At 33.3% G+C, this 12,721-nt stretch overlaps 1 protein-coding gene across 1 annotated transcript; it reads right to left on the reverse strand.

Moving 5' to 3' along the window:
* Window positions 1-346: 346 nt before the first annotated feature.
* On the reverse strand, window positions 347-11,911 carry LOC113513169 (uncharacterized). Its single transcript, XM_026897150.3, has 5 exons — window positions 11,223-11,911; window positions 8,324-8,509; window positions 7,263-7,444; window positions 6,799-7,036; window positions 347-6,407 (listed from the first exon to the last, which is right to left on the reverse strand). Exons 1-5 carry the CDS (start codon window positions 11,390-11,392, stop codon window positions 6,323-6,325), a joined length of 861 nt encoding a protein of 286 aa, XP_026752951.1. The 5' UTR covers window positions 11,393-11,911; the 3' UTR covers window positions 347-6,322.
* Between the last annotated feature and the right edge of the window lie 810 nt (window positions 11,912-12,721).

A 12,721-nucleotide genomic window follows, 5' to 3' on the forward strand; every position in this document is an offset into this window, starting at 1 on the left:
AGTCTGGTAGTTTTAGTAGGCTTTCCTTAGTAGAAATACAAAATGATCGACTTTGTCTGGTAGTTTAAGAAATTTCCCCTAGCAAAAATACAAAATGATCGACTTAAAGTCGAGTTGTAGGTTCTTAGTAGTAGAAATATATTATTTAAAAAATTTTAAGAATAATCTTGCAGATTATTTTTCTTATTATTATTATATAGATTATAATTTTGATGACGTTTAAAATTCAATTCTAAGCGTCATAATAATACAGTTAAATTTCTTTTGGATTCGGTTAAAATTATACTTGGGACAATTAGTCAGCTATCTTGGCATAATTTTTAAATGAAATGAACAATGTATAAAATAAAATAAAAAAGTTTTTATATTTGTCGATTTACACAGAACGGAAGGGACAGGTTGGCCAAAACGAAAACAGCTAATTCAGAAAGTCTGTATCAAATGGCAGACTATTTTCCCACCGGAAATGCACCACAGCCATATTGATTAACGATTTTTAGTTTTGACGCGGCGCAATGTATTTGAAATTTTACAATCCACATGACACGTGATATCTACAGCGCGCGCTTCTTCGTAGGTATTTTTCGTATGTTTGTGGCGTAGATTTTACACAGCTGATTCCGTGTGTGGCGATAGGATTTTAATACATGATTAAATGATTTTAAATGAAAAATACAGGGAAAAGTTTGAAATTTTCCGAAATGAATGTCCACTTTGTTTTTGACAACCTGTCCCTTATATTCTGCAATATTATTGCATAATGTTAAAATTTTTTTTCAAGAAAAACCAACGAAAATGTAAGTTTGTATAATTTTAAACGAACAATTGACTCGACCAAAAGACAGTGCTGATGTCAACACTAATATAGCAAAAAAATAAATTGGACGTGGAAAAATTTGGGTAAATAATTTGAGAATTTTGGAATTTATCAATTGTAGTCAACATAGAATATACTAATGTAGGCGACATGTGGTAAAACGTTAGCGTAGAGGATGGTTTTTCACCATTCTGGTGATGATACAGTAAAACGTAGTAAAGAAAACCTACTCAAGCTTGTGATTAAAAAAAAATAAAAATTTGGAGTAGAAAAATATGTAGCATTCAGGCAACACTGAACAAATGAAACGCATGCGGACGAGACTAGTATATCCATCTTTTTCCCACAAGTAACCTTAACCGACAAACAGATCTTTAATATAATATTATTACACAATAATAACTTAAAACACCACAAATCCATAACAAAAACATTAATTAATATTAATCCGACGTGTTTTTATACTTTAGTCAGAAAAAATTCAAAAGAATTTTATTAAAAAAAAAAAGACATTCATTCTCCCGCCAATCTTATTATGTAATGATAACTTAATCTTTAAAACATCTACGCACCTCAATTAAAGTTTTTTTTTTTAATTCTATTTAAACATAGAATCAAACACTTATATTTATAACTGGCTGGCAATGTATCAACATCGCCGAATAACAGTATAAGCTAATTAAAACTATAAATTAAAACATATTCTCTTAAAAAGGAACAATAATAATAACTAGACATAAAAATGAATCCATGAAAATATAAACAAATAAATAGAATTTATTTTTTGATATCTAATATAGCTAAGTCTACATTTTCATGAAGACATTAATCAATATTGATAGTAAAATAAATGATAATAAAATAAACAATATGGCAACACCCATTGCACCATAGATCAGATGACACGAATAGAGATCATTCGATAAAGAAAAATAAAGGGATACATAAGAAAATTAAAGGCATAGATAAAACAAATAAGGAGATGTTGTAACGCGACGAGTCTTAGATTACTGCTTCTGTTTGACAAATGGTCAACAAATGAATTGATGTAATCGTTATAGTCACCGAATTCATGTGATTTTGTATGGATGCAAAATAAAAAGATAAAATTATCTACAGTACATGTCCTGTACTTGTATGCGTTATAATTCTATTTTACGGACAATAAGTCTGTAATAGAAAATATTGACTGTAAAATATACTCTATCCGCCATGTTGTGACGGCGGCCATTTTGAAAATATTACAATATTGAGTAATGCGTATTGTATTTGCATCAGAATTAAAGGTGTATGCAAAATATCAACTCAATCTAGTCTTGAACTTGAGTCCTATTCGAGTTGAGATTCGTCGCGTCACTGTATAAAGCTTTTACGGTATAAGGTACTACTTTGCTTTGTCGATTGTTTCAAATAAAAAATTTTATATAAATAAGTATATATATATATATATATATCTAATCAATTGTGATCTATTACAGTTTTATTTTCATCAATCTTCACAGATTTCTTTTCACGAATATGGGTTTCCGTTCCACTGAGAACTACGTAAGTAGACATTTAAATAATTGTTTAAAAAAATTATTTTCTAAAACAGCTCGATCCAATAGGATTTACACCCATATCTCAGGGGAAAAGTGATGGTTAGTAATGGGGTTTAACAATATTGCTGGCAATATATCCTAACAGTTTTCCTTAAAAACCAGCGTGGTTAATTGTTGACGAATTCGTCATGATGGACTAACCGACTGCATTCATCCTCACCTATTACCTCTTACTGGTGTCCCGCCAGCGTATACTGGCGGGGCACCAGTGAGCCCGTAGCGCAGGCGGGGCTATCATTTCTTCTTCACACATTCCATTCTCGAATACTGTGTTTTTAACAAATAAAAATGAAATGATAACCCTGCCTGTACTATCGGTATGAGCTGGCGGGACACCAGTGAAGGATGATAGGTGAGGGTGAAGCAGGTCAGTTAGCCCGTCGTGACGAATTTAACAAGAATTGTTCACGGTGGTTTCCAGGGAGAGCCACATGGAGGTCTACCTGATAGGGCATATTTCTAGCAATGGGGCTGTCAAACACCATTGTTAACAATCCCTTTCTTCTCTGATTTTTTTATACAACTTAGAATGACAAACAAGCTGACGGCCCACCTGATGGAAAGTGGTAACCGTCGCCTATAGACATGAGCAGTACCATGGACATAACAGAGTATACTGTTTCGCCCATGATACCCCTCATGCGTTGTCATTCCTGAGGACTCAAGTGTTATTGAATCTGTTAGAGTGTCTCTGTTAGATTTCTTTATCCTCCCCAATACTGTGTTAGGCCATCATAGCCTCTAATATCACTCCAAATATCACCCATTAAACCGAAACACAGACATGCAAACATAACTGTTTTGCAGTAAAAATACGAATGGGATAGTTACTGATGCAGACGACTTTTGGGCGAACTTTCAGTTTTTTCCAAGTAACCTAGACGTAAGTATAAAATGTAGGTTTAAATCTCATCGGATTTAGATATCGGAAGGTAAAGTTTTCAACTATAATAGTTTGGGATGCAGGTTGACGGGTTTCAAAATATTTCCACTACACATTTGTACGACAATAAGCAGGCGAACATACAAACGAGTGACTTATAATTACACTTATTATAGAATTGTAGAAATTGCAAATTCCTTCGGATGTGCATCCTTAACTGTTATTTATCGAAGCTAAAAATATAATCGTAGTTATCATAAAAACGTTAAACATCTGATAAATCAATAGTATTGTCTCTTTCTTTCAAGTTATTCTTAATACAAAAGAAAGAGACAGCATGCCCACTATTTAATAGATTTTTTAGATGTTTTACGTTTTTAAGACTAATACGGTAAATTTATAGTAGTAGATGCTTTGTACAAAAACTTTAGTACCTACTCTTTAGCTCAGATCGATTTTATTTTGACAAATACAAGAAAAGCTTTGTGGAAATAAACTACGATATCCGGCTCGAAGGACCATCATATTTTTCAATGGTTTCATGGCAAGTTTATTTCAATATATGATACACATTAGGTAAAAATCGACTGATATATTTTTTTTTGTCATAATGACCATAAATTAAATTGACTTTTAATTTGGCTTTATATCAAATAATCCATAGAGGTCCTTTCTTGTATCTGTCGTGGTAAAAAAAGTTTGTACATTAACTCTTTCCTTAAAAAAAAAAACGACAACCATCCAATAAAATAAAAGCTAATAAAGCTATTGAAATGTTTTGTCTATTCCTTTTATGCTAAATTCCAAATTTGAAAGACAACGACAAAACATGGACAATTGAAACAGCTTTATAAGTTTTAGTCTTCATAAATAGGGGAGTTAAGTTTTTATATAAACTAAAAAAAAAAATAAGAATTCATTCTATTCTCAATTTTCGACTAGTAAAATGGCTTTGAACCTTCCGCAATATAAATATAGAATAGATTTTTCGTCTAACACTAATGCTTATAGTGTTCATTCTAATTCTTAGAACAGTTATTATAATTGTAATCCTAAATATTAGAATTAACATGTATTTGCAACTAAACATTGAATGTTTAATTCAATATAATTATATATATATATATATATATATATGTACTTATATTTATAAATATAAAATGGACATTGCCATGCATTTTATAGAGAATGGACTCTAAATATATTAATTCCAAATATTACATTTTCCATAGTGTTTCACTATATGAATATAATTGCCATATATATATATAAAAAAAAAGAAATAAGTAGAACGTGTTTTTCAAACACTAATTTGGAGCAATCGATAAAATATGACCTGGGGTCGTTTCTGAGACGCTATTACTCTAAAATTAACTAACATTTTAAAAGTTAATAAGCTATAAATTGATCATCATAAACTATATTTATAATAATTTTGACTGAAATATATTAGATATTTAGTTCATATCGGTCTTTAGAATAAAGTTTTCACTGTGATATCAAACTGAATCTTGAATAGAGATTGGTTTAGAGAAACAGAGCTTCAGAAACGACCTCATTACATTTTTTTTTTATATTCATAAATATAATACTTTCTCATTATATTTTAATTCACTATATGTTAAAAAGATTATTCTACTCTGTATAAAAGAAAACAAATAAGCACCACATTTATAGAAAAAGGAAACACATATTTTTTTTTTAATTATTGCAACACCCTAACTTATTCATAGACAAAAATTTTAAAATCGACAACACCTCTAAACATAGACGGCTCTTCAATTTTTTTTTTCAACACCTTAACTATAGGATGACTACTTTTTTTTTTTAATTTATTAAAGAGATTTGTTTAAAATAGAATTTTGTACTCAAAAACGGCCGAAACTTTCTTGTACTACACCTTTACCATAGAATAATTTGACAGCATAACTTTAAATTTCCCTCCAATTTAGTCTATGATAAGCCATTCAAATGTTCCATTCTAACCTACAATCACATTATGCCATCGATCACAGATATTTGACCCTGCCAACCAATAATGCTACTGTCGCGACGAAAAAGAAATTAAGCGCTCAAGTTTCCAGTTTGGCACAATTTTTTAAATCATTTAATAATAAATAAATACTATTTTATCTGTGGTTAATCTGTGTTATGAATCACGACAGTAGCTCATTCACATCTTCCTACAATACTAACTAGCCACATTTTTCTTACATACACACACCTAATATAAATTAAAACAAACAAAATATACTAAATCATTATTTACAAAAGAGTTCTAAGATTTCCTAATCAAATCTGTCATATATTGATCCGATAGCAGCATATTTTTCCCGCCATTTTCAAACCATAGATTAATAAAAAAATTTTTTAAATGTCTCTCCTGATTTGGTACAATACACATTATTCTTTAAATTATAAATACGAACTATAAAAAAAGTATGTATATTATAGCTCCTATATATTCTATAACCTTCACAGACTATTTTATTAAGTTTACCAGCTGAATGATGTAAATGTATACAAGTAAGTATCTTATGATTACCATCTCATGTATACACATTAGCAATTTAGAATTAATTTAAATTTAGAATATTAATAGGAACCCAGTGAGATATTTTTTTTTTTAATTCTTAGAACTCTTTTGTTAAACAGAAACAAAATAAAAATGTCGTCATCTTGCGAATATTGATTAGAAGTTGTTTATTAAGCGAATTTAAAGTGAGTAGGTACGTACTTACTTTAAATTCACTTATTTGCGAAAACTGCTTCAACAATTTACAATTCGATATTTAAATTTGAAATGTTAATTTATTTTTATTTTCCAAACCGCGACGTTGGCGGAATACAAAAAGAGTTGCCATCTCATAAATTTGTATAATTTGGTACATACAAATTATATTACTTTTTTTTATATATTCTTGTGTGCACTAAAATAGAATTATCAAAGATTTTCATTATAAAAATGATTTCTTGTATAAAGCAAACTTCGCAAGATGCGACTAAAATGATATTACCAGTTTATATAGGTCTCGAGTGTCGTTGCTCCGGTTTGTTGCTGTCCAAATTTTCTGGGCTTAAAATGTGTGACATTGTCAGGTGGCGTCTGAAAGGGACAGAAGATATTTTTTTCTTAATAAATGATAATGGATCAGTAGCCTCGCCTGCGCTAATGGTATATATACACCGGCGGGGCACCAGTGAGGGATGATAGGTGAGGATGAAGCAGGTCAGTTAGCCCATCGTGACAAAATCAACAAGAATCAACCACGTTGGTTTCCAGGGGGAATCACTCGCAGATCTACCTGATAACGTATATAACCTACTACCAATAGAACTACTGAAGCCTATTACTATGCCCCCCCCCCCCAAATTGACATGTTATGAGAGTTACCATGCCAGATGCCTTTATTATTTCGAGTGTAGACGGACATAGACCTACACTATCAGGCCAGCCGCATCCTTGCTACTGTAGCTGTATAAAAAAATATATGTACCTCAGTCCTCGCTCACCGCGGAACGACAAGCTGCATAAATTACAATGCTTCCACTCTGACACTTTGTCTTTGCTAGTTTCCATCCCTCCCTTGTCTATGGTCTTTGAAATGTCTATTGAACTATCCGTGTCTATGGGGGTTTTGATCTGATCTTCATTTACAGACTCCGCTTCTTTGGTGTTTGGAGAGGAGTTCAGTTTAGTGGAAATGTTGGATTTCTGAATTTTTGGTTTCAAATCTGTAACGTAATTTATATCAGATTAGTGTTACAAGTGTGAGAGTTTGTAAGAATGATTGAATGTGTATTTGTTACTCTGTCACGCAAAAACTACTGTAATAATTTGAATGAAATTTAGTACATGGACAGGTTATATCCTAAATTAATACGTAAGATTTTTATATACCGATTCACGCAGCCAAAGCTGAGAGATGCATTTGTAGTTTAAAAAAACAATGGAAATTACCTTTAGTAATGATAACAATTTTCGGTACACCCATGACGTTGTCGGGCGACTCGCTCTTGCACTCATCAGCACTCTTGGTGTCCACGTCGAGCATCCTGCTCAGCGGGAGCGCCTCATCACTGGACCCGTCCGATTCACTCCGTGCCGGTTTCTGCTGGCATTTCTTCACGCGTTTCCTGAACCTGTATTGTTACTACAGTGTAATAGACTTAATGATAAATTTATATTTTCCACAAAAAAAAAATGGTGGGAAAACCAGTTATCATCATCACCATCACTACATAGTTTAAAACAAAGTTGCTTCCCGTCTGTCTGTCCCTATGTATGCTTAGATCTTTAAAACTACGGATTTTGATGCAGTTTTTTTAATAGATAGAGTGATTCAAGAGAAAGGTTTATATGTATAATACATGCGTAATATAGTAGAGGAACACTGATAATTTTAGAGGTTTCTAATGTAATGTCGTAATGTAATTGGGGATAGACGACGCCATTTAGTATCGACATTGCAACCATGCGAAGCCGGGGCTGGTCGCTAGTTTTAATTTAAATAAAAGTAAACTAATGTACCGATTTTGATAAAATTTCTATGGGACCAGTCTTAAAGTTAAAAATGCATAGAATACAATGCTTCCACTCTGACTGACAGAATTCTAAGGTAACAAACTTAAAACAAAATAAACTTAATTGAGAACCTGTTATTTTTTTGTAATAGGTTAAAAACCAAAACAAACACACAAAAAAGGCCAAAATACTTTGACTAAAGGGTTTTTTTTATGGATAAAAATGGTATGGTCTGCGCTAACGGGATACGCTGGCGGAGCACCAGTGAAGGGTGATAGATGAGAATGAAAACAGGCCAGTTGGCCCATCATGACGAATTCATCAGGAATTAACCATGACAGTTTCCAGGGGGAACCGCGAGGACGTCGACCTGGTTGGGTATATTGCTAGCAATGGGATTCTCAGTTTCCATTGCTAACAATCCCTTTCCCCCCTTGACTAAAAAGTTAGAGAAATAATTAAAGGAGTTATGTTATGAGCGTGTGTGATCTGATTACCTTTTCCTTGGCCTCTTGCAGACGACAATTGCTTTCTTACTGGTCTCCTCGTTGTTATTGATGTTGATGTACTTCTCGCAGGTCGCCGACGGTTTCTCCGCCTCCGTGCTGCTAGATATGCTGTCGCTCTTGTCACACGCAAACAAGTCTGTTTCGTTGCTCAGTTCGTTGCTATCTATCTGGTCGCTGTGGAATTATTTTTAATTCAAATTTCTATTGAGGCTTTAGTACACCTGAGGCTGGCGTAGTCAACGCCAGCCTCATAGGGAATGTCTGAAAGTCAGTCCGTCAATTCGTCAGGAACACCTTTGCCCACAGATATAGCTGTTTTGCATTGCAACTGCCAGGTTGACTCAGTATTAAATTTATATTACCGTTGTATAATGGCATATCGTCGAGAATCCTCTATTTCAGGTTACAATTCTGAACACATTCCACCAGCAAATGTAGAAGGTCTTCCATTTTATCACAATACATACAATAAAATAAAAAAATAGTAACCCCTTATGCCCCATGCCATCAGTTTAAACTAGCAGAGCACTAATTAGGGATAATCAATAGTGACAGATGAGGATGAAGCAGGTCCCTTGGCCCATTTTGATAAATTCAACAATTACTTACCACAATGGTATTCTGAGGGAAGGGCAGGAATGTCAATCTAATTACATATATTGCTAACAATGGGGCAGTTAGACCCCATTACTAACAATCCCTTTCCCCCTACCGACATCACTGTGGTTTTTTTAATGGATGATAATTTATTTATTTATTTATATACATATTTTTGGTGAGTTTCACAGTTTTTACCAATGCACTTATTAAAAATTAAAAAATCAAAATTTATAATAATACAATATAGAAATAATAATAAAAATAAAAATCTAATTATGTTATATAAAATAAATATTAAAAATGCATTTCTGCATAATTTGTTACCACTCTGCAAAACTCTGTGGCAGTACAGTGAAATAAGTCCAGATTGGAACTCGCTACTACCTCATTGAGCAGACGTAGCACCCTTGTGAGTGAATGGTAACCTCACCTGCACTGTATCCTGATAGTCTGCTATAGCCGGCAGGTCAGTTAACCCATCATGACGAATTCCACAAGAATTAACCACGACAGTTTCCACCCATAGACCCCGTTACTAACAATCCCTTTCCCCCCAAGTCACTGTGGTGTGGTTATAGTAATAAGCATGTCTAAATCACCACTAACTACTTGTGTGAGGGTGGCACCCTCAAGTGTTGAGAATTTTGAGGGTACTAAAGAACATCCCTGACATGGCAGCTGAAGGCATGTCATGCATTGGAATGCATCATCATATCAAATAAGCTGTTAACAGTCCATTACAGAATATAGGTCTTCTCCATAAGGAAGGGGTTTTGCCAGTAGTTGCCACGTTTGGCAGGCAAGTTGGTAACTACAATTAGGCTTTGGTGATGTTTAAAGAGGGGCACTGCCCAACCCTGGACTATTAAGTTCCCTTAGTCACCTCTTACAACACTCAGTGCTTTTCTTGCACTAATTTAGTGTATGTATTTTTTAATAATAATATAAGCCTTTATTTAGACAATTTTTTTTTAACAACTTATTATTTATTTAATTGCTGTTGTCTGTTTGCTTATTAGTAAAGGCCTCCTCCAACTGTCTCCAATGGTCTCTATTGCTACCAATTCTTGTCCAAATTCCACCGGCTTCAGCCCTAATGTCATCTACCCATCTTCTATGTGGTCTTCCTCTTCTCCTTTTTTTATCTTTTGTGTACCAAAACATTATCTTTTTACTCCATTTATCTCTCCCTCTAATTGTATGCCCTGCCCATTTCCATTTAAGTTTTTTAACTGTGACTGTAACATCTTTAGTTTTTTAGCTCTTTTAATAAATAAAAATAAAATGGTAACACCGCCTATGCTATTGGTTTATGTAGATGGGGCACCAGTCAATGATAAATAGGTGAGTATGAAGTGAGGTCAATAATCCCATCATGACAAATTCACTAAGAATTAACTGTGATGATTTCCATGGGGAATCATATGGTGGTTAAGGTGACAGGTAAATACCTTGTTATCAATGGGGCTAATATTCATATTACTAACAATTCTCACCTCTTAAGTGGATTGAGTAATGTACTATACATAGATAGATGTTATGTCTATGGTACTACTCATGTCTATAGGCGACGGTTACCACTTTCCATCAGGTGGGCCGTCAGCTTGTTTGCCATTCTAAGTTGTATAAAAAAAAAATAGAGAAATATACAATACGCCATACTACTATTATTTATATCAGGATGATTCTCTCTGGTGTCAAATTAAAAAAAAAAAACTAAAGTTGAGAATAGTGCTAAAAAGGGCAAAGGCCTCTATCTATACATACATCTCTTGCTTATACACTGGTTTCATAGATGCAGAACAGTTCCGGTCTCTAGGCATCAATCTGATTATAATAGGTTAAGCTAGATTTCCCCATACAAATATATAATGTTATAAAATTTACTTTTGCTGTTATAATGTTAGAATTATTTTTAATGAATAAATAAATAAATAATGGAATAAAAAAATTATCTATCTACATAAAAGAAAATAAACCCTGACATAGAATGGGCCACCCCTTCCTTTCCCATGGGTGTCGTAAGAGGTGACTCCTTAGACCCTCTACCATTAAGTTCACAGGAACTTGAAGCTAGAAGGATGGGCACCTTCTTCCTTAAAACTTCACCAACGCCTATTTGCTGTTGTTAATCCACCTATCAAGCAAGGCAACTTCTGGCAAAACCCCTTTAATGGGGGAGGCTTATGTTCAACAGTGGACAGTAACAGCTGATATGATGATGGTGATAAAAGAAGGATAAATGGAATTCCTTATAATAAATAAAATAACATATAAATAAATTTACCTGTGTTCAGACACATCACTTTGGACTTCAGTCTCCAGTTTTTTTATTTCAAACGTTATATTTATCCTCTTGTATATCTCTTCGGTAATGTTACGACATTTTTCGTATTTAGAATCGATATTCTCATTTGTAACTGACCAAATACCTTGACTATTCTCAATTTTGGACATTTTACAGAGATATTACTATTTATTGGATATTTAAATAGGCTTTCCTGATGTTTACCGTCTGTTGGCGGTTTTCACGATGATTATTAGGCAATACATCCATATCCGAAGCGAACCGACGAAGCAGTATGGTTGCGAAATAGAACGAGAATGAAACGAGAAAACGCGTAAATATAATGCAAATGAGTGGATTTAGGACACTGTCCTTTCAAAATACGCACTAAAATGGGCATTTATAAGTAGTTTCCAAGTTGTATTCCAATAGAAAATGACGAAAACCAACAATTTTCAAAACAAAGGATCGTCAATCAACATTTTTATGGCACAATAAAGTCAACGCTTTTGGTTGCGGATGAATTAATATAGATAATGTCTAGGACTAGATAAAATTATGGTTGTAGTACACTTCCTAAATTGATTATAACAATAATTAAACAAATAACAATAAAAATAAATTAAAACTAATGTCGCCTTTGCGGCTTTTTTGGATTTTTTTGACGTTTCTAAAAGAGTGTTGCTTCACTAATTACTCATATTTCATATTTTAAAAATATCTTCTACCATAGACAATTGGTTATTATAATGTTGTCGTTGCTATCGAACATCAAACATTTCCGAACGCAAGACTGCAATATAATAATATGTACTTCTATCTTCCTTACCTATCCATAACCCCGATCAAATCTGGGATCACATTGGGAGTCTACCCCCGATATATAATAAAGTGATCCGTCGGCTAGCTGCGTGTCAAGCAGATTTAATAGTGAAAAGATCTCGATAAATCTTCGCCAGTTACACATAATGAATTGTGATCTCAGCGCGTCATTTAACAAATCCGCAACAGAATCAACAAAAGTGTTGGGTTGAATGAAATAAAATATGAACGCGTATGACAAGACTTACACGCGAAAACTAATTGAACCAGGTTTGTCTTTCTACCTTCTCTTTACCAATCAACCTTTCCTCATAAATAAATAAAAATAAAATAAATAAGTAAATAAAAACGTGATAAAATAAAAAAATAAATAATGCAATGCTATATTCATGATGAAAACAATGAAGAAAATGAAAACGGAACAGATAAATACGTTTTTTTTATACCACTGAGGTGGCAAACAAGCATACGGCCCACCTGATGGTAAGCGGTTACCGTAGCCTATATGAACACCTGCAATACCAGAGGTATTACGCGCGCGTTGCCGACCCTGAAGAAACCTCTTTATCCCCCTTTTGAAGAACCCGTTATTCTAAACGTATGGTTAAAATAATAGAGTCGATTTTGAGGCACTAATTGTCTAATATTTCAATAAAAAATTTATTTTGTACTGCAAA

The sequence above is a fragment of the Galleria mellonella genome, unplaced genomic scaffold (genome assembly GCF_026898425.1).
Source record: "Galleria mellonella isolate WM207_F2 unplaced genomic scaffold, CSIRO_AGI_GalMel_v1 utg150, whole genome shotgun sequence".
Lineage (NCBI taxonomy): Eukaryota > Metazoa > Arthropoda > Insecta > Lepidoptera > Pyralidae > Galleria > Galleria mellonella.